The sequence below is a fragment of the Gracilinanus agilis genome, chromosome 1, assembly GCF_016433145.1.
Source record: "Gracilinanus agilis isolate LMUSP501 chromosome 1, AgileGrace, whole genome shotgun sequence".
In the NCBI taxonomy this organism is placed as follows: Eukaryota; Metazoa; Chordata; class Mammalia; order Didelphimorphia; family Didelphidae; genus Gracilinanus; species Gracilinanus agilis.
The window spans coordinates 122341031-122367169 of NC_058130.1; the positions used below are offsets into that span (position 1 = coordinate 122341031).

Genomic DNA, 26139 nt, shown 5'->3' on the forward strand with positions numbered 1-26139 from the left:
ACATATATATATATATATATATATAGTACACCAGTTACATTGACTGTCAAATTGAAAACTGTCACTATATCAGAAAAATGGAGTCTCTCCAAGTTAATTATTTCTAATACTTTCCATAGTATTTCCTAATTTGAGTTATCTAGATAAATAGAAAAAGGGAAGAGAATAATGCGTAAATAAGTTTTGAGTGATAACATGTATAACCTAGTAGAATTGCTTGTCAACTCTGGGGGTGGGGAGTGAAGAGTGGAGGGAGACAATGTAAATCATGTAACCATGGAAAATGCATGTGTAATTTTGTTACTAGAATAAAATAAAGAAAATTTTTAAAAAGAAAAAGGGAAGGAAACTCTTTAGAAATGGTATTTATGATACCTTTTTTTAAGATTTGTACATTAAAACACTGCATCAAAAGAATATCTGATTTCATTCAATTTATATTATACCTTAAGTTTCCATTAATTTGGAATCTTTATTTTTAATCTTTAACTGTTTCCTCAGATTCAATCAACGCTTAATATATTAATACTGTTTTATAAAGTTCTTAGAAGAATTATGTAATATAATTTAAAATCAAATCCCTCTATATTGGAGCATTTTGCTTCCTTTTCCAATTACTCAGAAATCTTTTGTTCATAAAAACAGAGATAAGAAAGACTAGGTAATTTTATAGTGAATTTCTTCAAAGTAGATAAAAACCTGATCAGTTCAGTTAAAAAACTTTTATTTATTAATAATTGCCTCAACTTTCTGTTGTAATTTTGAACCTCCTCTCTTTGATCTGTCTTTGATACCACCCAAGTTTAAGGATTTGTACTATTACCATGAAAACTTCTGATTTGGCTAATACTTGAATCTTAAAGATGTTCAATATCTTCATACTAATATTCCACTTCAGCTTCTTGGGAACTTTAGTAATTACTTATGCTATTCCACTGAAACATGGAATTTTTTAGAGATAAAGAACAATAATTCTGCTCCTCTTAGAAGCTCGTAAGCTGTATCTTAGAGGTACAACCTTTATAGCTCTAGGAACCATCCAATTCATTAAGCATTTGTTTTTGAAATGCATTTTTTATTATTGATATCTTTTATTTTTTTATGAAACATTTATATCTGAGTATATTCACCCTTTCTTTCTTTTGTACCCAGCATATTTTCTCTTGCAATAAAGATTTTTAAAAGAGAAAAAGGCAATTCTACAAAACTTAAGAAACACATTAACCATGGATGACAGTAGAATTGACGGCAGAGATAGTAGAATATTCTGCATCTGTGAACCCAATCTCTGTGAAGGAAGGACTTCTTGACTCTTCTCTAGGGCCAAGCTTGACCATTCTAATTAGATAACTTTCCAATCCGCATTTTCTTTGTTGTCCTGTCCTGTAATGTTATACATTGTACATGTTGTTTTCTTCTCACTTCATTGTACATCAGTTCATATAAGTTCTTGTATACTTTTCTGAAGTTCGTGTTTCTTGCAATGCTCTCAATATTCCATTACATTCATATATCACAATTTGTTTAGCCATCCCCTAATCACTGGACTTCAATTCACAACTAACACCCATTAAATACTGATTAATGAATGGGTGGAGAATTGTGTGAAGGACTAGGAATACATAGAAAAATTCCAAAATAATTCCAGCCTTCACAAAACTTGCTATTCCAAGAAAATATCACTAAGTTTTTACTATTTGTGCCTAAATTTAACCGACAAATCACCAGCAAATTAACTAGGTCACTCAGTTGCTTAGGAGGAAAGCTTGAAATATTGCAATTTTATCTGTGCAGCCAAAACTAAAGTGAGGGGTGCTAAGTTGTAGTCCCACTCTTGCACCCCATCTGGATCATTATTGAAATGATCAATTAGTCTTTCTTAACAGAAAAGCCCCATCTACCGGTCAGCAGAGCAGTCTCCTTTTGAAAAAAATGCCAGAAGAATTAGAAGCTTCACTTAACATTTCTGTTTTGACTCTTTAGAAAGATCTTACACAAAGAGATGCCACACTATTTGTATATGCTCATCAGCTACAACCCAAAGTAAATGAATCCATCCGTTTTCTACAGACTGTACCCAAGCGTTACACATGCTGCTTAATTAGTATCTGAAAGTGTAGAGATTTTTCATATTATTCACTGTTTTCCTCATTACCTAAGCCTCCAGATGCTTCCTTGCTTCTTAAGAGTACAGCTATGAATTAATTTCCTTCTCTTGTTGCTGGAAAAATTTAAGAGTTTGTCTTAAAGTAATAAGGAAAAAAGGAGGAGTAGATAAAGTACAAAACACTCAGAAATTGTCACAAACATAACAAAGAGAATTTTGGAATTATAACTTCTATGAAATATATAGGTTTCATTTCCATCCTCCTCCAAATCAGCAGTGAATTTTGTTCATTCTTTGTCTTTGGCTATTTTTTTCAAATGTAGGTATGATGGATGTAAGTATATGTGAATATGCTTTGTGTACTTCCTTCCTCATATAGAAGTAGATTCTTCCAAGAGATTAAGTCCTAGCAAAGGTATTCCTAATTGCAGTAATCATCCTTCTTTCCTTATTTAAGGAACTTGAACTACTAAGAATTCTAGTTCTAAAATGCTAAATAATCAATGATGCTGTAATTTCAGGGTCCATAGATAATGGCCAATAAGAATGACATATTGAAGCCTATGTTTCATGGGTACTATCTGACATCCAATTATGTTGCAGTTTTTAAAAATTGCTGAGTCATTTCAGAATGACCCAATGTGTCTCTCAGAGGGTATTTAACTATAGTTATCCCATATAAAGGCCGTTTCTGGAAAAAAAAATTTTTATGAGGAGTTTCTATCTTATCATATCATCAGATAGTTATCATCTATGCTAATGAAATCACAAGGTGTTTATTGTTATATGTGGTATCACTTTGCATTTGCCCAAGAACAATCCCTATTGAATTTTATGCAAAGTTTTTCTACTTTTCAGGCCTTTGTGTGAAGATTTCCCTCTCTTGTTTGAGGAAATTGTTGTGATTTGTGATAAAAAATCTAAGGATTTCCCATTGATTAACTTTGTGCTCTATTTCATTGCAGTGCGGGTGTTGGAAGAACAGGTGTCTTTATAACACTGAGCATTGTATTGGAAAGAATGAGATATGAAGGTGTTGTAGATATCTTCCAGACTGTCAAAATGCTAAGGACACAACGGCCAGCCATGGTACAGACAGAGGTGAGTAAAGAGAATCTGCATTTGGGTCTCAAGGGCAAGGAGTATAGAATTTGGAGTCAAAATCTCCAGAGACACCAGCTTTGGTCTTCACTTTTAGAAATCCAATGATATCCATAAGGGACTTGCAACAGATACCAAACTAGTAGTGCTCTAGTGGGCCCATGTCATTTTTTATTCTTTATGGTATATCTCACACATTTGTTATACTTTTAAAAAATAACATGATTTTTTAAATCTCAACTTTGTTGAAAAAGTTAAAAGGACTAAGATAAGAAATAATGTAACTAAAAAGTGGCTTACTTTTAAATAGATCCTTAGAAATGACTAAGATCTGAGAAAGGAATAAAAAAAAAACCTCCTCCCGTCCTCCATCTCTTGGTTTCTGTCTTCATGAAGGGAGTCAGTAATATACTAACAGAAAAGCTTCAAAGCAATGAATGAGTCACGTGGATTTGTTTGTGAAACAGAAGTATTTGATCATGACAATTTATGACCAGATCATTGCCACCAGCAATTATAGAAGGGTTATCTTGAGGAAAAAATACTATGCAAGGAAACTGTAGAAACTGTATGACATACCACAGAAGGCAGAAATAAAAATGTAGCACTTGTCAAGTACCTAGCAAGATATTATCCAGTAGCTAAAATTATACATAAGAAGTTCACTATCTCTTATGCACTGAGAGATGAGTGATCCCCATATTACAAATCTAGACCTGAAAATATCCAGGAGAGATCTATCACTAAACTGTACTGAAACTAGGTCATTATCAGAGACAGAACTATTTCTCACAATCATAAAGAACAAGATTTTTAATAGATTTGGTCGTACCAGACAATCAATCTCTAAGCTACATGGAATAAGAAACTTTCAAACTATAAAGATTGAGAAGAAGTGATCATCCTCATTTAGACACTGGATGAGGTGTATATATCATCCCTCTTCATCTGTTTCCTTCTATTGTGGTACCAACTAAACTTTAAGTAAGTCTACAGAGCTTTCCATATCTTAGCACTTTAACTCACCTTAAAACAAAACAATATATTATTTTGGCTATCTCTCTAGTATTCTGTAGAAAAATAATTAAAATAGCAGTATCTTATCAAAAATTTTCAAGATATCAAATTATCAAAAGACCATTTCTCTTAGAACCACATGGAGAAAAAAGTGAGGTTTAGATGAAGAAGAAGATGATGATCGTAGTAATAATAAAAAAACTGACATTTTACTCCCAAATTAACCCTTTACTTATTAATACCTCTCATTTTCCTTAGTTATCATGTTCCTCAAGCTCCAGGTCCAAAACCAGCTGCTGATCTCACCCAATCAAGGTGACCTGTGAGCTTGGCATAACAACAGTCCTTATGTGTGTACACTCAGGATGAATTCTGTTGCTATCAATCTGTTACTGTCAAAACCATAGATCAGAATCATGGGTCATCTCAGACCAACCATGTCAGTTCTGAGTAAGGAAAAACACCTGCAGTAGCCACATCCCAGCCCATATGACTCTTATGAATAGACTTTCAATCACCAAACAAACTGACTGTCCTCTCTTCATACTGGACAAACCCCAAGAATAGATTCTTTGATGCTGGACAAACTCCGTTTTGTCACTAAGCAAACTTTACCATTGTTAAAGCTATACCTTCTTTGTCTTGCCACAACTATGTGTAACAAGGATGTGTTGGACTCGGACTTGTCCTTTCCCTTCAACAGAATAAAAACTCAAAGCTCCTAATGGATACTTCAGGTTATTCTTGTGTCTCATTTGAGTGGGTGGTCGACAATAGCATTTCAGAGTTTGCAAAGCATTTTGGTAACATTGTCTCATTTAAGCATCAACCCTGTGAAGGAGATATATTTTCTCCATTTCCTATTTTAATCCCATTATGGTCATTTTTTGTATTAGATAAACCCCTGAATTTTCTATTTCCCCTCATTTTCCAGGCTTCTAGTATATAAGAAGACTATTTGATGACTAATACAATGGCATTAAATGATGTTTTAGTCAGGCTGACCTATTGGCCCTACTATCTCAAAAGATGATGTGAAGAATAATACTTGGAAGGAAACTGTTTAGAGGAAAATGTCTCATTAGAATTGCCTGGAGAATATCTACTAGATAATTCCTTGTACAGGAGACAGTGTAGTACCAGACTTTAGTTTGGGAAATGAAAAATTATTAAAACACCTTAAGGAATATAAGGAAGAAAAAAGAAATTAGAATGCTCAAAAGTCTACTTACCCAAGTAACTAACTCACTGTGACGAAATTGAAAAGTGAACTCCATTTATTTTACATGACTGTTTTTACTATACAAAAAATTGAGCATTTAAACAAATTAAAGATATTCACTTTCAGCCCCATTGGTGCCTGGAAATGTTTAAGTTTATTGGGAAAATCTTGCTTTTACTATTATTTCATTTATTTATTTGTTTTTTTTTTTTTAAGACATGCTTACAGCAGGAGACTTTGTCTTCCATTCTTTATCCCCTTTCTCTTGTATTACATTGGCCCTCCCTGAGATAACACGTTTCTTCCTCATCAAAATTGAAATTATTTCATGCTTTGTGTTCTTTTCATTCAGTTCTTTATGGTACAGACCTCTAGCAATCAAGTTGCATTATGTGAAATGAAGCAGATTGTTTGTGTCAGGGGCAGCCGATCGCCTAAAGCCCTTTCATGGTGATCTAGATTGAATAAAATAAAATGCCTTTCCATGAGGGCATGGAAGGTCCAGGCCTGAGTACAAATGATTCCCATGGCCTGCTAACCCATGCTCATTGGTTTTCAACAGCCTCTTTCATTTATTTCTGTGCATCAAAAGAATTGTGTATCAAAATCTGGAAATTTTGCTTATAGGCATCGTGGTACCACTTTCGCATTAAGACATTTATTTTTGTAATTTAAAGTCTGTTTGAAGTAACAGAAGACAAATGAATCTGTTTTTTTTTCCCCCTGAACTTGAGATTATGTAGAATCTCAGAAGTAATAGGACCATAGATTTAGAGCTAAAAGGGAGAATCTAGTATTGTATAGCTGAGGAACTGAGGCCTAAAAAGATTAAAGGATTTGCCCAAGATCACACAGGTAGTAAATAACAAAACTAGTATTTAAACCCAGATCTCTGATTCCATATCCAGACCTTTTCCCAGTGTTTGACACTGGGCACTCCAATGCATACTTGAACAGGGTTCCCTTCTACATTTTCTCTTGATAACTGGACATCAGACCTCCAGAGTGATGGGAAAACCATTGCCTCCTAAAACAATTCATTCCAATTTTGAATACTCTATTTATTTTTTTTTATTCTAAATCTGTTTTTCTACATCTTGTACCGACACATTGCCCTACTTCTGCCTTGTATAGAACCAAGTAGAACTAGAATCATTGAATCATAGATGGGCAGCTGGAAGGAACTGTCTTCACTCTCTCATCCCAACTCCTTATTTAATCTGTTGCCAAGACCTTTCAATTTCACTTTTCCAGCATCTCTCCAATACACTGCCCTCTCTCCTTTAACACTTCCACTTCTCTGGTGCAGGCCCTCATCACCTCATACCTCAATTATTGCACTACCCTGCTGTCTCTCCCCACTCCAGTCCATCCTTTATTCAACCACCAAAGTGATTTTTCTAAAGCACTGGAATCATTATTACTCACCCCATTTCCTCCACTCAATAATCTTCAGTAGCTTCTAGTTGTCTCCAGGATCTTCTGTTTGGTGTTCAAAAATCTTCAAAGCCTCCCTACCTACTCACCTTTTCAGTCTTATGACATCTTTCTCCCTGCCACATCCTTTTCAGCCCAATGACATTGGCCTCCTTGCTATTCTTCCAGCAAGATATTCTATCTCAGTTCTGAACATTTTCTCTCTATATCTTTCATGCCTAAAATGCTGTCTTCCTCACCTCCACTTAATGCTTTCTCTGGCTTCCTTCAAGAAGACTTTGCCAATCCCTCTTAATTCTAGTGCCTTCTCTTGTTTAATTATTTCCTATTTTTCCCAGGAATAGTTTGTAACATACTTGCTTGCTAATTGACTCCTCCGTTAGATTGTGAGCTCCTTGATGGTAGAAGTTTTAATTTCCTTGTCTTAATTTGTGTCTCCAATATTTAGCATAATGTTTGGTGCAGAGTAGGCACTTGATGTGTATTGAAAGACCAACTATAAGCCAGTCAATCCAAATGGAGGCCAGAGAAGTTACAGTTCACCCAAGGTCATGGTACAGATAATAAGAGACAGAGGCAGCATTTCAGTTCGGATGCTCTAATTCCAAATCCAGTCTTCTATTCTCCTGGTTAACATTTGGCATTCCTTTCTACTCATTTTCATACAAGATCCTCATCTCTCTTCTCATTATCTCATAAAATGAATTAACATAGATAAAGCATTTTGCAAACATGAAAGCTCCATTATAATTTTTATTTCATTCTCATTATCTCATCCTCTTTTTCAGTGGAGTTCAAATAGAAATGATGTTCTGAGAAATCACTATCCTGCTATTGTTTTATATTTAACATTCTATAGTCTATTGCACACATAGTTAAAATAACTTTTGTAATTGAATAGAAAAAATATTAGAATGTATACCAATTTGTGCTAGGGCTCATGGAAAAACATCTTGGGGACCACTTCCATAGCAGACAGGATACTGTGTGTTTCACCCTCTTCCCACATGATTTTGATTTCTTCTGCTAGGATTGAAGGCTTTTCCTTATACTTTACTTAGCTTGGAGAGAACTTCATTCTTTTGAATGGAAAATCTATTTAAAATGTTTCCCTTGTTTTTATGGAACAGTGTAAATTGCAATAATAAAGATGCCGATGGTCAATGATGTTTGTCTGCACCCTGATATTTCTAAGTGTGGAGGAACTCATATTATGGAAACCTCTTCTACCTATGCCTATCAACAACTTATCTTTACTTTAGAGTTGTTTGGGGTGGTGGGGAGCACTAAAAAAGGTTAAGTAACTTGCCTGCATCCACCTAGCCAGTAAGAATCAGTGGCGGGACTTGAATCTTGATCTGTCTTAGCCCCTAGGCTTTCCTTCTTTCTGCTATGACACCTTGCTTCTCAAAGTTCTCTGTAAATGTGTACTGTTATTGTGATTATCCCTATTTCACAGATAGAAAAACTGAGATTTAATGTGGAAAAGTCACTTGTCCAAGATCATTTGGTCACTAAGGGCTTACCTTGAAAGGACTGCTCCATTCAGTCAACAAAAGCTGCCTTTACTTACTTGGTTTATTGTTTACAATAACTGAATTGATTGATTGTTTTGATTTTGTGAGGACCCATTCTGAATGTTTTTTTTCTCCTCTATTAAAAAGGTTCATTTTTGTCAAAGTTACACCTTCTTGACAACTTCATTCTCATCTTTTTCTCTTTCAGGATCAGTATCAATTCTGCTACCGTGCCGCACTAGAATACCTGGGCAGCTTTGATCACTATGCAACGTAAAACCCCCTGCCCCTACCTGGATCTTTACTGCAGGCCCTATAAGATCTGGAGAGCCTCTTCTGAGCCATACACCGTGCTGGAGAAGGACTTTGTAACTTCTAGCTAAAGACCAATCAATGGGAATACTAAAAACAAAACAAAGGAAAAAACATAAACAAAAAACGATTCCATGTGGACCAAGAATTCACAGTTTAATAATCTAACCTAAAAAATAATAAAGAGAATCCTGACTGGTGAGGCATCTGAAGGATTTCATTTACAGATACCTCAAGGATTCAACTTTGGTTGAAATTAAAGGGAAGAGGAAATTATTGCAAAGAACCATCATCTTGTCCAGGATTGCTTGAAAGGTGAAATCTGGAAGAGTCCTGCAATTCAGGGCAAGATGTTTATAAGCAGGCCACTTCCTGGCTTCTTAAAACTACAGCAACATCTACCACAACCACAAACACACCAATGGACCCTTTGCTTCAACATCACCCCTTCCCACCATACTGCTCATAATAACACTTAAGGGGAAAGGGGAGGGGGGAATGTTTAAAAGAAAGTCCTTGATTTAGTTTTTTAGTATTGTAAAGATACTGCTGACCTGTGCTTCATTTTTAACTATGTAAACTTCTTTCCTCTTTTTTTTTTTAACAAAAGGTTATTATTCAGTGAAGTGAATTAAAAGACAAAAGTTTGCATAACTTCATTTTTGATTTCAAAATCCTAGATTTTTTTTAAGCAGTAGAACTGTTCTCTGTAATATCTTGCTGTAGAAATGTTAAATAATTTGAAAATTTGCACATTTTTGTGCAGTCCTATATTTATCTACAGTACCACAGTCTTGTCAGATATTACTTTTATATTTCTGTTCAGTTTCATTGTACAAGGAAGTACCCATTTTAATTGGATAATCCAAGTGAGGGGTCTGGGTTTTGCCTTTCTTTTTTTGTTTGTTTTTTCTTTGTTCTTTTGGAATCAACAGGGAGGCGCAAAGTATAAAGCTGCTGCTAACATATATAGATATATAGATACATATATATCCATTCCTCATGTGGATGTATATGTGTGTATATATATATAGTATATCCTCTCATGAATACAGAAATAGTGATCTCTTAGTTCTTCCATGATTTGATTTCTTTAAAGTGGTGGGTAAGGTTTCCAGAACACCACGTTCAATTATTTTTTTACATTTTTACATTTCTGATTTTCAGAAAACTTTGGTTTTAAGGGAAATGAGGAATGCACATCAGTGGTCGTCAAACCTCACCCCTAAATCCCAACCCCAGGCCCCAGATTCATAATCATATCCAAGTAACATTTTGTTAGTGAGGCTTCCAATGAAGTTCAATATTTGTAACCCTCTAGTGCAATAAAAATCATATTATTAAATATTAAATAAGAGGTGTGCATGTGGGAAAGGTCAGTGCATATCCCTTTAGGAGGGGAGAATGTTGTAATATATCAACTATCAAGTTGTTTAAAAAAAAAGTGTATTCAATCGTATATTGTCTATAGTATGTGCTACGAAATTTGCATTTATGATATGTAACAGGGGCAAAGCCAAACTCATGTTGCTCTGTTCAGTCAGAAACATTGTGTGGCATACAGCATTCCTAGAAAATGCTGGTTTTTATTTTAATTTTGCATTTAGAGTGCCTTATAATTGATGCCTATTTTAATAGCATTTCTTTTTCACTTTTTGTTTGTATTTACATTAGTTATTCGTATCTGTTAATCTTCCAATTAAAGCATTATCTTTTTAGCACATGTACAAAAACACTTCGAGTAATAATGCATTCCTAGATTTCAACTGAGTAGGGGGATGTTAATGAGTGAATATACCAGCCCAAAGCACTTGGATAGTCAGGGCCCTATTTCCTTCCATAATTCCCTACATCATGCAAGACTACTAATTCCCATCAAATAGACCCTTCCAAATCTGCTCTCAGAACGGAATCATGTAAATGCCAGTATTGCTATCGGGAACATGTAGTACTGCACTAGATATATTTGTTTTAAGGAGAAACACATCATTGGCAACCTTTAGAGCATCATCAACACTGCATTTGGATTTTTCAAGTAGGAGAAAAAGCCCGCCAAACATCATCAGATATTTCCTAGAAAATGTGTAGGAAGCCATGGAGGACAGTATTGGTTTCTGCCTTGTCCTGTACCATTTTGAGCAACTCTTTAAAAAATTTTCCGAAGAACTCTTAAAGAGGTTTGGTATAAATATAATTCCACAGTTTGAGTTTAGTTGCATGGATGTTCCACATATAAGGCTATTTTTTTTTTCATATTTTCCCATTGCTAGCAGAAAGAAATCCAAGAGACCAAACACTTGCAAGCATTGTATTTGAGCACTTTTGTAAAAAATATATATATAATAATAATAAAAAAAAGTATCTAGAAGGCTACCTCAGAATGAGACTCTATAACCTACATCAGAACCAGAGAAGAATGTGCACTATGTGGTTTTATTGTTGTGTTTTTTTTAATTTGTATCTTTTAAAGAGTTATTAAAAGTGCCAGATAACTTAGTGCAGTAATGTTCTTTTAGCCAAACATAGGGAGTCAGCCAGACATGCATCATGGAAACACACCATTTTGGAAATATAGAATCGGAAGGACCATTGCCCATCAGAGCCGTTAGTCTAAGAGCAATGTCTCTCCAGAAAATTTCTGCCCATTTGGTAAAACGAATGACAAGAATAATTACAAGACCAAAACGAATGAGGAAAGTACCACAGACAAAAGAGGCTGAGACTATTCCAGAAATCTTGCTGTTCGGGAGTTGCCTTTAAAGACAGCACCCTTAGCGTCATTGATGTGCATTCCATTTCTGTACTTTTCTGTATAGCCATTCTCTTTTTTAATTTCCAAGATAAATTTCTTTACCTCCAGTTCTCATAATTCTCCAAGATTCAAAATTAGTTTCATCACCATAATCAGTACGGTGCTATTATTTACCTATGTATGTGTAGTTATGTATAATTTTGTAATTAGTTACAATGGTAAAAAAAAATTCAAAATATATAAAAATGATTTGTACAGAACTTTATTTTATCTCTTTTTTAAAAATGATTTGCATGGTTAGACAATGGCGAGGACAGCCGGGGGAGGGAAGGGCCTCTAGGGAGATTTGCACTTTCTATACCTTTGTACTATGCACTGCCCTATTGATTCTACACCCAATAATGTTATTACTTGAACCCATCTGTAAGAAACTGCTTCTGAAATTCACTTGTGTGTATGTAAATAACACAGAACATGGAAACAGGGGGAAGAAAAGTCTGTAGTGATGACGTGGCTTTTTTTCCTTTCCTGTTTTCTTTTCTGTTTTGTTTTATTTCCTTATCTCTCTTGATCTCTCTTTCTTTATCTCTCCCCTCCCCCAACTCATTTTTCTTTTTCAAATTTTGATTTTCTTTGGGTTTTTGGGTGCCCTGATACTCCAGCAGATATCAGAAGGCTGCAGATCCATCCTCTCCATCTGTCCCGTGGCTTTGCCATTCAAGCTTGGAGTGTCTTTACAAAGATAATAAAAATTGTGTTCTTTGCTCTCGTTTTGGATGCATAGACTGAAAAATTAAAAAAAAAATAACTTGTAAAATGGCTTGTTAAAAAAATACAATTACCTCTAATTAGTAGTACGCGTAAATGTTTTACAGAATGAAAGGCGTGCTTTTTATTTTCTTACTTCGTTACATTGGTGGCGAAAGACGTCTGTATGAAAATCAGTTCTTTGCTGACACAAGTTCCATTTGTTACAAATGAATTCTAATAAAAATGTCAGTGTTATGCAGCCCTCGTACTTTTTTCCCCTCCTCAAACACCTTGGCTTTGGTGATGAAAATCGTTTATTTCCTCCCATTCTTCAGCTTTTTAGCTACTTCCCTTCTCAATAAATGGGATGGTAACCTTGAAGCTATGACAGTACTTCTTAATGATGAGGCAGCTCTTTTAAAGGCCACCTTATGGGGGCCAGTGTCCATTGCCTGGAATGATATTTTTCCAGTAATTTCTTTTGGGAAAGTGGCCAGGTTGAGTTAAAGGAAGTTTTGGTCCATGCCTTATTGAGTCAGTAGTGTTTCCAAGTAAATCACTTTGTACTCATTTCTCTATCCTGAAAATTAATGGGTGGCTTTTTAACTTAGATTGAAATGAAGATTCATTAACTTAGAGATTCTTGGAGTAAATACATGCTTGAATTTTTTTGGAAACATAAGACACACTGTGGAGAAGAAAAACAGATTTGTTAATAGATGGACCTGACTTTGAATTCTAGCTATGTTTCTCACTACCTCTTTTTCAAAATCAGGTAGCCAATCAAAGGGGTGAAAGAACATGAGTTCATATTATATAAGGATTCACTTAAAAAGTAATACATGCCCTGGAGAAAGAACAGCAAAGCACAAATCCAACCTTATGCCAGTTTCTTCTCTTAGAATCCATTTCTTCAATTATAAAATGAGGGTGTGAGTGAGGTTGTGACCAAATAATACCTAAATTCACCAACATCTCTAAATCTAAGATGTGTTTATCTCATGATAATATTGATGTTGGAAACTTTTGGTGCAGAGATTTTTTTCTAATATGCAAATTGGGTAGCAACCTCTCTAATTGTAACTTATAATTTGAAGGCTCCCTAGAGCCCCCAAAAGTTAAGCGTCTTGCCCAGCATCACACAATGTTTCAGAGGCAAGAATTGATTCCAAGGTCATCCAACCTTATCTTCTGCAATACTGCCTTTTGTGATCATTTTTACTTCCTCAAAATTATTATGATTCAAGAAATAATTCAGTTGAGAGGAAGAGCTATTGGAAAAGGTCAGAGTCTTTAGATGCTAAACATTTGCAAAATTAGTTTTGAGCAAATTAAGGAAGCCATTAACAATAAATGGATTTTTTACTGTTACTCAGACCCATTGATGATATCCCTGCCTGTGTTTTAAACTGATCCCACATCTATATTTCCTGGTTGCTATTTCTTTGGTGAACCTCCCAGAATATGAACTCTTTTGAACCCTGGGAAGACATACACTCTAGAAGCATTTATATTATTAAAAAACATGATCAGCATTTCTGAATATAGAGAGATGAACCTCGTAGCTCTCACTGGCACTTCCAAATATAAAGAGGGCCAGGTTTAATGTAGGACATTTCTTGGGGATATCAATATAGAATGAGTATGGCTCTGAAAAGTGTTCTATCGATTTAAGGCTCAGCTTAAATCATTTGGATGATAAAATAAAAAGTCTTACTTATTAAGTTATTATAGCCCGTGGGCATCAGGGCAGACAGTAAGGAGAAGGATAGGAATGATAGTGCTCTGTCGGGAAATTGTCAGAAATAAATATAATGGAGATCCTTAGGAGTAAACTCTACAGAGTTCACCAATGGTAAGTCTATATAATAATACAACAATTATAAAGTGAGTCATTCCATGAACCAAACATGATTTCTGTTCTGCCTGATGCCAAATTACAAATTGGACCTATTGTTATTGCTGTTGCTTCTTTTTCCACTAAAATAACCAGGTATTTGACTGATTTGATCATATCACTTGGTTACTACAGGATGAACATTGGACTTCAGAGTCAGCAGGGCCTGAGTTTAAATCTTGTTTTAGACTCTAACAAGCCTTGTGGCTTTCTGCCAATCACTGGATCTTTTTCAGCTTCTGGATGCTATCTAATGGGAGTGACAATAACACCTACCTCACAGGGTTGTTGTGAGGATCAAATGAGATAATATAGTCAAAGAGCTTTGTAAATGTTAAAGTGCCATGTCAAGGTTTTGTTGTTGTTGTTATTACTTGGGTGGGTAGAAATCTCTTATAAATACACAAGTTACTGCATAGAAAAAATCCCGAGGATTGTGTCTGACAATCCTTGTCAGACATTTTTACTTTTTTCCTCCTACCATGGCTTAAATGTAAAAATACCTCTGTTCCTTTTCCTTTGTCTTCTTCTCCACCCTCATATGCAAAATGATAGTTAGTTGAGACCCTATGATTCTTCCTATCATTATATCAACTAGAATTTAGTAAATGCTTAGTATGTACAAAGAAAAATCAAAAATGCATCTTGTACCCAAGGAGTATACGTCCTAATTAGGGAGACAAAACATGTTCATAAAAAAAAAAAAATACAGAACAGATAGAAGGTAATTTTAGAGGGAAGGCACTAGCATCCAGGAGGTCTGGGAAAGAATTCATACTGAAGATGGTGCTTAGAATGAGACCTGAAGGAAGCCATGAATTCTATAAGGTAAATAAAAGGAGAATGAGAGCAAAGATAGATGAGAGAGAGATTACTCTGTGTGTGTGTGTGTGTGTGTGTGTGTGAAACAGCAAAGAGGACATTCAGAACTGAAGATTACATAAAGGGAAGATATATATTATAAAGACTAGAAAGATAGGAAGGGGCCATGCTGTAAGAAGTTTTATTTTTTATTTATTTTTTATTTAATTTTTTTTGTTGAATTTAACATTTTTATTTAAATAATTAATTTTAAATTTTTTTCCTGTGGTTTCTTGATTCGTGTTTTTTCCCTCCCCTCCCAACCACCCAGAGACAATGAGTAATTCCACTGGGTTTTACATATGTCATTGATCAAGACCCATTTCCATTTATTAATATTTACATTAGGGTGATCCCTTGAAGTCTACATCCCCAATCATGTCCCCATCAACCCATGTGATCAAGTAATTGTTTTTCTTCTGTGTTTCTATTCACACAGTTCTTTCTCTGGATGTAGTTAGCGTTCTTTCTCATAAGTCCCTCAGAGTTGTTCTGGATCACTGCATTGCTGCTAGTAGAAAAGTCCTTTACATTCAATTGTACCACAGTGTATCAGTCTCTGTGTATAATGTTCTCCTGGATTTTCTCCTTTCACTCTACATCAATTCCTGGAAGTCTTTCCAGTTCACATGGGATTTTCGACAGTTCATTATTCCTTTCGGCACAATAGTATTTCATCACCAATAGATAGCACAATTTGTTCAGCCATTCCCCAATTGAAAGGCATCCCCTCATTTTCCAATTTTTTGCCACCATGTAAAGTTTTAAATGCCAAGCAAAGCAGTTTATATTTGCTCCTTGAGATAATGGAAGTTATTGGAATTTGTTTTTTCAGAGGGTATGATATGGTCATCCATATTTTAGAATCCATACTTTAGGAAAACCATGTTGGCAAGCAATGTGGAGGCTGGAGTGGAGGGAAGAGAGACTCCTAGAACAAATAGAATGCTATTACAGAAAGATGATGATAAGACTCTATCTAGGGCCTTTCTAAATGGATAAAGGAGCATATATCTCAAATATATGGAAACATTTATAAGACTTGGTAACTGGTTAGAGTGGCAATGAGGTAAGAGAAAGGATTCAAAACTGACCCAGAATCACAATCTGATATTCAGCTATTATTTCCTTTTGAAATAATATGAAATGCCTGCCAAATCTCAAGGCTGCCCTGACTTCTCTACTGAGCTCGACCAACATTTATTTCCATTTACCTCCTTTGTATACATTTGTACCTAAATGTCCTAAATCACTGCAAGTTCAACATATCTGAAACTACTTTATTCCTTTCTAAATTTCTTTCTCCTCCTTACTCACTCAATGACATCACTGTCTATCCTGTCATCCACACTCAACATACTAGGATTCACATAGTCATTTTTGATTCTTGTTTTGACTCTTGTCTCCAATCAGCTGCCACATCTTTTCATTTCTAATTTAGTAGCATCCCTCATTTTGCCCCATTTCTTTCCATTCCCATTGCCATACTTGAATTCAGATAACTCTTGCCCTAATATTCCTAATACCTTTCAAACTAGTTTCCCAGGTTCTTAACTCTACAGTGTTGCCAGATAAATCTTCATGAAGCATAATTCTGATAATTTTCCAAGCCCGTTACAGCCCTTCAAACCTCTTTTTCCCTTTCTACCTTTCATGTATTTTAGTATACTCCATATACTCTAGGATCCAGCAACACTGTCCACATTACTGTTCCTCAAATACTTCACTACATTCCCTCAACACTCTATTCTTAATTCTATGGCTTTTCACTGGAAACCTCCCATACCTCGAATATTCTTCTTCATTGCCTCAACTCCCTGGCTTCTTTCAAGACTTAGCTCATATCCTACCTTCTTTATAAGGATTTTCCAGTCTCACCAGCTACTGGGGCCTCCTCTCCACAATTATTTTTTAATGTATGTTATTTGTATGTTGTCTACCTCAGTAGAGTGTGAACTACTTGAGGGAAGGCACTATATATTGACCTTTCTAAGTATTCAGTTTAGCACACTGCCTAGCAGAGTTTTTGATTTGACTTAATCTCATAAACCCTTTTTCTCCCCTCTCAGCATAGAAAACTTAAAAACTTGGAAAATTCCCTCTTAGCAAATAAAGTCCAAATTCTTACATTTGGTCTTCAAGGGCACCTGTGATTTGGTCCAGATTAATCTTTCCAGTTTTATCTTCCACTAATCCCTTCCATGGTACATTAATATAAACCTGCATTATTCTTCATTCCCTAAAAAATAGCACCTTTGCTCATATAACTCTGAACATTCTTGGAATGTTTTCCTTCCCTAGTTTTGTCCCTCTGTTTACTTCCCATTCTTCCAGACCTTGTTCAGATGCCATCTTCTCCATTAATATGCCTCTAATATTACTAGCTATTAGTGATCTTAGTTCTCTCAATGGAAAGTATTGTAATACTTTAACATTTCAAAGTAGAAAATACACACACACACACACACACACACACACACACACACACATCTTTTGGCATGCTGGGTTGTTCAGTGGGTAGAGTGTTGGGTTTGGAATCAGGAAGATTCATCTTCCTAAGTTCAAATCTGACCCCAGACACTAGCTAGGGTATGACCCTGGAAAAGTGACTTAACCCTGTTTGCCTTTATTTTTCTGTCTGTAAAGGAAACTACTCCAGTATCTCTGCCAAGAAAACCTCAAATGGGATCACAGGCAGACATGCCTGCAACCACTGAATATAATGTCTTCTTCTCCATGGTATCCTATAAGCCCCTCAAAGGCAGAGATTATTTCTTATTAATGTTTTTAGCTTTTAAAGCACCTAACATCATGCCTTGCATATAGTAGGTAAGCAATAGTTATTGAGAGAATGAGTTGTGTGTACATATTGAATAGGTGTATTTACTATATTTACCAGACCTCTGATTTCACTGATGAAAGAAGTTCTCCAATGGAAAAAACTTCCTCTACTAATACAGGTCAATAATTTTCTCCAAAACTTAAGACTATTAGAAAGTTGCCTAGAGCAGAGAACTAGAGCAGTTAAGTGAATTCCCTAGATAGTATGTGTCAAAGGAAAAGAATGAAACCAAATCTTGTTGTCCTTTAGTCTAGCTTTCTATCTGCCTTGCCAAACTGCCTTTCAAAATAGTATGATGGGTTCAACTCTGACCTCAGACACTTCCTAGCTGTGTGACCCTGGGCAAGTCATTTAACCCTCATTGCTGAACCCTTACCAGTACACAGTACTGACTCTAAGACAGAAGGTAAGACACCCCCCCCTTTTTTAAATAGTATGATTTTTATATAAAAGTATGAGGGACAAAATATTTAGCAACATCCTATATATTAATGATTAGACCCTTATAATATATTTCTGTTTCCAAGTTAAAAAATTTTAGAATTTAAAGAAAGTTGGGAGGTGGCGGGGACTTAGTAGACTCTAAGTCAAAAATAAGCAATGGTATGTCCTAGAATCCAAGGAATTTAATATCATTTTAGGCAATATTAAAAGGCAGAGGAGGAAACAAACATTTATTAAGTTCTTCTTGTGTGCCAGGCCCTGTGACTTGAAAAATATCTCATTAAAATCTTGTCTTTGTCCTTCAATAAATCTTTCTCAAGGTGTCCTCCCAATGGCCTTCTTTCACATCTACTGACATTGTTGGGATACCAATGTGAAATGCAGGCTGTCTATCAGTAATGCTAAACTATCACTCCACGACTGGTCTACCTCCTCTTCCAGTCATAAATCTCTCTCTCATGAATTCCTTTAAGCCATTTCTCCTATTAAAATAGGTTTAGTGTCTAAGAATTGGGAGGCAGGCAGAAATCTTCATTCTGTCCTGTTCATACCACACCTGGAATATTATTTTTTAGTTTTGAAAATCATATTCAACAAACATTTAAGAAGAACCTTGATAACCTGAAGATTATCTAGAGAAAGCTAACCTGGATGATGAAGGGATTTGAGTTCATATAAGGATGCTTGCCCTGAAGAAAAAAAAAAAAAAAACAAGCAATACACGGAGAAGAGAGAAATGGCTTCAGGTGTTTGAAGGGCTATCACATGGAAATGGGATTAGACTTGTTCTTGGTTCCAGAGTACAGAACTGGTAGTAATGGGTGGAAATTACAAAGAGGAAGGTCTCAATTCCATTTAATTATTTTTTCTAACAAGTAGAGATGTCCAATAGTGGAATGAACTTCTTCTCATGTTCATAAATTCCTCCTCACTAAAAGTTTATCAAAAACAGGATGATTTTTGAAGAACTGTTGTTTATGAATGAATTAGGCCAAGTGCCTATAACATATCCTTTCATTCTGAGATTCTGTGCTCTTTTAAAACTTCTAAAGAAAGTCACAATTTTGGAAAAAAATCCATAAAGCCTAAATAAAAGGGAATGAAGAGAATCTTCAATGCTATGAAGAGCTACCAATCAGGAATGTTAACTATCAATTTTCCATTGTCACTGAGGACAGAAGAGGAGAAAATACACTAATGTGGTCAATTTGGGAAATTTCGGTGTATCATAAGGATAAATTCATGATCAGCAAACATTGCAAAACCCTAGAATGAAAATCTAATATGCCAGATTTCCTTTGCTATTATAGGCAGCTAGGATAAAAGTGGCCACTGGACCCAGAATTGTAGGAATTGTTAAAGATGATATATAGGTCATCTATTGACATTCACCTATTGACTAGATTACCAATTTAACGTGACTCATAAGGGACATGAGTTTGATCTTCTTGTGGGACAGCTTAGTTGCAATCTGTATCCTTCATCTAGCCAACTATTTCTTTAAAATACTATTGGTCCCAAGGAAGACCCAGCCTAGGACTAAAGAAAGATTGGTGCAAATCTGTTACCACTGATAGAAAAAATAACTAAGTGCATAGGCATGATAAACCATACATCAGAAGCTTCACTAAAGTGATATCAGATCTGAATATGATTGACTAATTAATTGTGTGACAAGATTGAAGGATAATCCAAGTGATACTTTTATATACTGAGTTGCTGAAATAAGAAAAGGAAACTTCCACCTAAAAGGACAAATTCTACAGTGGAGATATAAAGGAGAATATGGATAAGAATGAAATAGAGTGGGATTTTGATTACTTTTGGTGGAAGATGTTCCTGACAATAAAATCAGGGATATTTCAAAATATTTCATTCATATCAATTCAACCAAAATAGTGCTTTGTATGATCCAGACACTATGCTAAGTTCTTGGGATATAAGGCAAAAATGAAGCAGTCCCTGACCTCAAGGTTCAATTGGCAGGGGGAAAATATCAATGGAGAGAGATCAATAAAAATATACATAAAGTAAATAAAAATAATTTGGGGGTGAGGAGTGGAATAAGGAAAGGTCTTGTGTAAGAAGTAGCATTTCAGGTGAATCTTAAGAGGAGTTAAAGATTTAAAGAAGTGAAGGTGAAGAAGGAGAATATTTCTGGCAAGGACCATGGCATGGGGGTGGAGCAAAAAATGCCTCATAAAAGAAGCTGAAAGTGGACCTTAGACCAGTTTCGCTAGCATCAAAGGTATATTGGAAGGGGGATAGCTGGGTCGCTCAGTGGATTGAGAGCCATGCCTAGACATGGGAGGTCTTAGGTTCAAATCTGGCCTCAGACACTTCCCAGCTATGTGACCCTGGAGAAGTCACTTGACCCCCATTACCTACCCTTACCACTCTTCTGCCTTGGAGCCAATACACAGTATTGACTCCAAGACGAAGGTAAGGGTTTAAAAAAAATAAAATAAAAAAGAATATACTGGGAGAGTAATGTAAAACGAATCTCTCTCTTTGATAGGCTAAGGCCAGATTTTTTTGAAGACCTTTAAAGATGTATATTTTTAGCTCCGGGGCAACACTGAATCCACTAAAGCTTCTAGAACAGAAGAAAGTAAGACCTGTGCTTTAGAATTATCATTTTAGCAGGTGTGTGGAGGAAGATGGCTTGGGAGAGGGGAGAGACAAGTCAGAGAACAAATCAAAGAACCAGTTACCTTAAAATATCAGGATATCAGTAGATTTATCTTCTTATAGAAATGGCAAAAGAATATTAAAGAGATTAAAGTTAAACTGAGAGAATTTAGGAAACCAGAAAGGGTCTTATGCTAAATTTATACATAAAATCTCCTTCCTTCTCTGAAGCAAGAACCTTTACTTCAAGTCAAAGAGAATGCTAAGTAGAAAATAATCCATTTTGCGGATTGGGCTGTAGAATCAGCCTACTGATTTCTCTGAAAAAAGGATGCCAAGTTAATTACTGTGGAGGAAAAAAAAATTTGTTTGTCCCACCTTTAGAGTTTGTCTTGTTTTGTACAATATAGTATGTTTTCTGGTTATTAATTACTTTTCTTGAAGCACCTTTGTGCTTGTTCCTTTCTGTGAATCTTTAATTGGGTAAACCAAAACAGAGATTTTATATCATATAACACAATTAGAAGGTTCAGACTTAGAAGTAAAAAAGAGAATTACTCTGGATGTTCTTTGGTAGGCACATAGGCTGCAGGTTCAGAGTGAAGGACACCTGGTGGTTAGCCTACCTTCCGATTATTATGCATACCCTTCTTTAAATCAACAGAAGAAGTCACATGAGTGGAAGCCATCTGGATTATGTTGAAAGATCTTGTTCTATAAAATGTTTTCCCAAATGTCCCATTTTTGTTGACATCTAAGTCATTCAAGAAATGGTAATATTAACTCTCTTATGCACATAAATTCAGAGACAAAAATGAATACAAACTAGAACTTGGTGGTATTTCATTGGGGCCAAGCAACCTATCAGAGGTGAAAGCATCTTTCAAAAGATTGGGGAGTCAATCAAATTGCTAATTTCCTTTCTCACATCAGCAAACATGGACAACTGTGAGCCCAGAGACAAAAGAACTGAAGGCTAGTAGCAGCCTTTTCACTATTGATGAGATGACCAGGCCATTGACATGTGTGTAGCAAAAAGCAGAGTCAAGATTCAAACACGAGTTCTTTATCTCTAATTTCAGCACATTTCTAACTCTGCTATGATTTCTTCTCAATTTCATCATCATTAATGAATATATTAAGATAATCCCAAGATCTAGCTCAATAGCCATTCAGATGCTATGTGTGTACTTGGAGGCAAACAGGAGTCAGAGAAGATTCTCCGGGATTGTGCTTTCTCTCCTTTAATCTCTTGGCTTTTCAGAGGGGCAAAGGGAATGAGGACTAGATTAGTAGATAAAAAGAGTGTCATACAAACCACTCACACCCAGCACCTTTATAATCAGCTGTGCTAGCACTTCTAAAAAAAATCCCTGTAGGAATGAAGAATAAATCTCCTAAAATTCCTTTGGAACTGATCAAAACTCAAATGTATTTCAGAGTTTTGGTAGACACTTTTTCTCTCCATTTCAGTTTTTTCATCTATAAAATAAAGGACACTAGATCTCTTCCCACTTGAAATTGTGTGATTGTTCTTAAAGGAACAGATCTATGTTGTTTGTCTTGGGGAAGACTAATGTTTGTCTTGGAATCAGGAAGACTTGAATCCAAATCTTGACTTCAAAACTTACTAACTTCCTGCTGCATAGGATTGTTGGAAGGCTTAAATGAGATAACATATATAAAACACTTTGTAAACTTGAAGGAGCTATATAAATCATAGCTATTATTATATTTTTATCAAAATCTTTCTGGAAACTGAGGGCTTAAATATTTACTAGCATTCTGCTTGGGAGCCAGCTATGTCATAGAGGACAGTGTTAAGCTTGGAGTCTAGAAGATTTGAGTTTGAATCCTTCATTAAAAAGATACTTGTGGTGGGATAACTGTGGATTAAAAGCCAGGAGACAGGAAGTCCTGGGTCCAAATCTGGTATAAATTCTTCCTTTCTGTGTGACTCTGGATGATAGACTTCATTGCCTCACCCATACCATTCTTCTCCCTTGGAAATAATACACAGTATTGAGTCTCAAATAGAAGGTAAGTACAAAAATATTTATAGCCGTGCTCTTTGTGGTGGCAAAAAATTGGAAAATGGGGGGATGTCCTTCAATTGGGGAATGGCTGAACAAATTGTGGTATCTGTTGGTGATGGAATATTATTGTGCTCAAAGGAATAAAGAACTGAAGGAATTCCATGTGAACTGGAATGACCTCCAGGAATTGATGCAGAGTGAAAGGAACAGAACCAGGAGAACATTGTATACAGAGACTGATACACTGTGGTACAATTGAATGTAATGGACTTTTCTACTAATAGCAATGCAGTGATCCAGAACAACTCTGAGGGACTTATAAGAAAGAACACTATCAACATTCAGAGGAAGAACTGTGGGAGTAGAAACACATATGAAAAAGAACTGCTTGAACACATGGGTTGATGGGGATATGATTTGGGATGTAGACTCTAAACAACCACCCCAGTACAACTATCAATAATATGTAATTAGGTCTGATCAATGTAACATGTAAAACCCAGTGGAATTGCATGTTGGCTGTGGGGTGGGTTGGAGGGAATCTGGGGGGGGGGGAGGGAAAGAACATGAATCATGGAACCATGGAAAAATATTCTAATAAAATAAAAAAATAGAAAAAAGAAAGAAAAAGACAAATAAAAGTAGGCTGAATACAAGAATCAATTTAAAAAATGGAAGGTATGGGTTTAAAAAACAAAACAAAACAGAAAGTCATTAGGTACGTGTCTTTCTAGACAAAAGACTGGGCCAGTCTCATTAACCTCAGCCTCAGTTTCCCCAATCTGTAAAATTGGGACCATAATACTTGCCTTACAGGTTTGTTGTGAGGATCAAATGAATTAATTTATAAAGTGCTTCTGTAAATCTGAAAGTACCAGTATATTATTAGGGGGAGAAAGGGGATGGGGCCTGTATTTGTGAAGGGGATAAGATCAAACATTTATTAGGTTCCTACTTTGTGCCAGACACACTATGCTAAAAATTTTACAAATATCATTTCATTTTCTGCTCATAACAACCCTGTGATGTAGGTCCTATGATTGTCCCCATTTTATAGTTGAAGAAATGGAGGCGGACAGATGGACCTTTTCTTTCTTTACATCCTCCCCACCTCCTGCCCACCCCCCAATAGTTTTTCCTCCTTTTCTCAGTCTGTAGACAGTGGCATAGAAAGGCAGAAGATTTCCCTTTCCTTATGCAGTGAGTCAGATCTGGTACAAACATCTGTGACTGGCTTTCATAGACGGGGAGAATGATAACCTGCAAATAGGACATTGTAATGAATAGCGATCATTTTGCACTGGGGCTATAAATAGGATACTTTTGAACTCAAAATGCATTCTGCTTGCTTCTGTCAGCAAAATGTAAGAAAAAGGCCATTATTACAGCAGGAACAAGCAAATGGGCTTTCCTTGCCAGTAAAAGCAGTATGTAATATGCTCAACATCCTTATTAGATCTGAAACATAAGTTCGTTTGCTCTATCAGTTCAGAACCTCATGGAAAAATTGAAATGCTTTCCTTTCTCAAAATACTAAATGTATAAGTACGAGTACAAGTGGTTTTTTATGGGTGTATTGTGTATGGGTGATGGTGGAAGGGGGGTGATGCGTTGAGGAGAGGGATGAGTCATTTGGGCCGCCTACAATTTTCCTGTGACAGTTTTATTCAGCAAACACAGAACCCATTTGGCTCCACATTTATCAACATGCATAGTGATGTGAGTCATCCAAAAGCAGAAGAAACTGGGTGAATGTGCAAATCAAAGATAGACTTAAGAAATAACCATTCTTTTCCTGAGGAGCTGAGTAGATCTGCATTGTAAAGCATTTTATTGCTCTTTCGCTTACTGGCTTTAAAGGGTATGATCTAAAGAATGCTTCCCTATTTTGTACTTGAGGAAACTGAACCAGAGAGAGGTTAAGTGATTTGCCAAGGGTCACACAGCTAATAAATGTCTGAGGTGGGATTTGAACTCAGGTCTTTGTTCTACCACCTAATTGTGTCCCTTAAATAAATCATTTCATCCTTAAAATGAGGAAAATAATACCTATCCTTAGATGTATATTATTGTAGAGGAATAATAGTAGATCAATATTTAGATGGCACTAAGATCTCATTGCTATATTGTTAGAAGGATGATATGATCTAGTAATATGGATCACAGTCAGGCCATCATCTGATCTTCAGCAATTTTTGTCCATGTCCTCCAGGAAATTCTTCTCAGGGTGTTACTAATAGCTTTCTTTTAGATCTCCTGAAACTGTGTCAATACTAATATAAAATATAACCTTGTCCTTTGGTTGTCTCTAACTCTCACTCTAAAATTGACCTTCCTCTTCTTCTAAGTCATTTCTAAGTCAGACATCTTCTAAGTCATTTCTCCTATCCAATTCCTTCCACAATAATAAAATGCTCATTATACATATGTCCATCATTTTTTGGGTGAATTCCTACTGAATTCTTTGGAGACTCTGAGATTTGCTGACTAATCACCAAACAAAGCCATCAGTTGAATGCTATTGTTAAAAAGATAGATTTTAATTTCAGGGAAAACTCAGTCACTAAAGCTCTGAAGGCAATCCAACCCATTCTCCTCCTATTTGATTGTGGACTCAGTTCATTGTCCGCTCAGAATATGATAATCGACTGACTATGGGTAATCCATGCAAATGGATAGTCTCAACAATAAGGATCTTGTCTGAATAGACTGGCCAGAGTCTTTTTACCACTTCTGGACCTTATTTAGGAGGATCTGCTATGTGCTGAGGCTCGGTGTAATCATCACAATGTCATCCACAAAGTGGGATATTTAGAGAGTATCATTTTTTAAGAAGAATGATAGCTAACATTCACATAGTACTTTGAGTTTTGCAAAATACCTTACAAATACTAACTCATTCAATTGTTTTTATTATCCTCATTTTACAGATGAGGAAAATGAGACACAGAAAAGTTAAGTAACTTACCAAGGGTCACAGAGCTTTTAGGTGTCTGAGACAAGATTAGAATTCAGGTTTTCCTGATTTCAAGACCTGCACCTCTATCTACTATGCCACCTAACATTCCTATAGGGAATCACTTTTGTGGGGTTTTTTTTTGATATTTGAATTTTGTCCTGGAAGATCTTCCATGAAATTAGCCTAAATACTTGGTATCTTCCTCCTTTCTTGTATAATAATAATAATAATAATAATAATAATAATAATAATAA

General features: G+C 35.7%; 1 protein-coding gene across 1 annotated transcript in view; it reads left to right on the forward strand.

Moving 5' to 3' along the window:
- The window catches only part of PTPRD (protein tyrosine phosphatase receptor type D), a 610060-nt gene extending 600735 nt beyond the window's left edge, over window positions 1-9325 (forward strand). The window contains exons 37-38 of the mRNA XM_044656609.1: window positions 3073-3208; window positions 8610-9325. Of these exons, the coding sequence (XP_044512544.1) occupies window positions 3073-3208; window positions 8610-8678 (205 nt within the window). The 3' untranslated portion in view covers window positions 8679-9325. The remainder of the gene's footprint in view (window positions 1-3072; window positions 3209-8609) is intronic.
- The last annotated feature ends 16814 nt before the right edge of the window (window positions 9326-26139 follow it).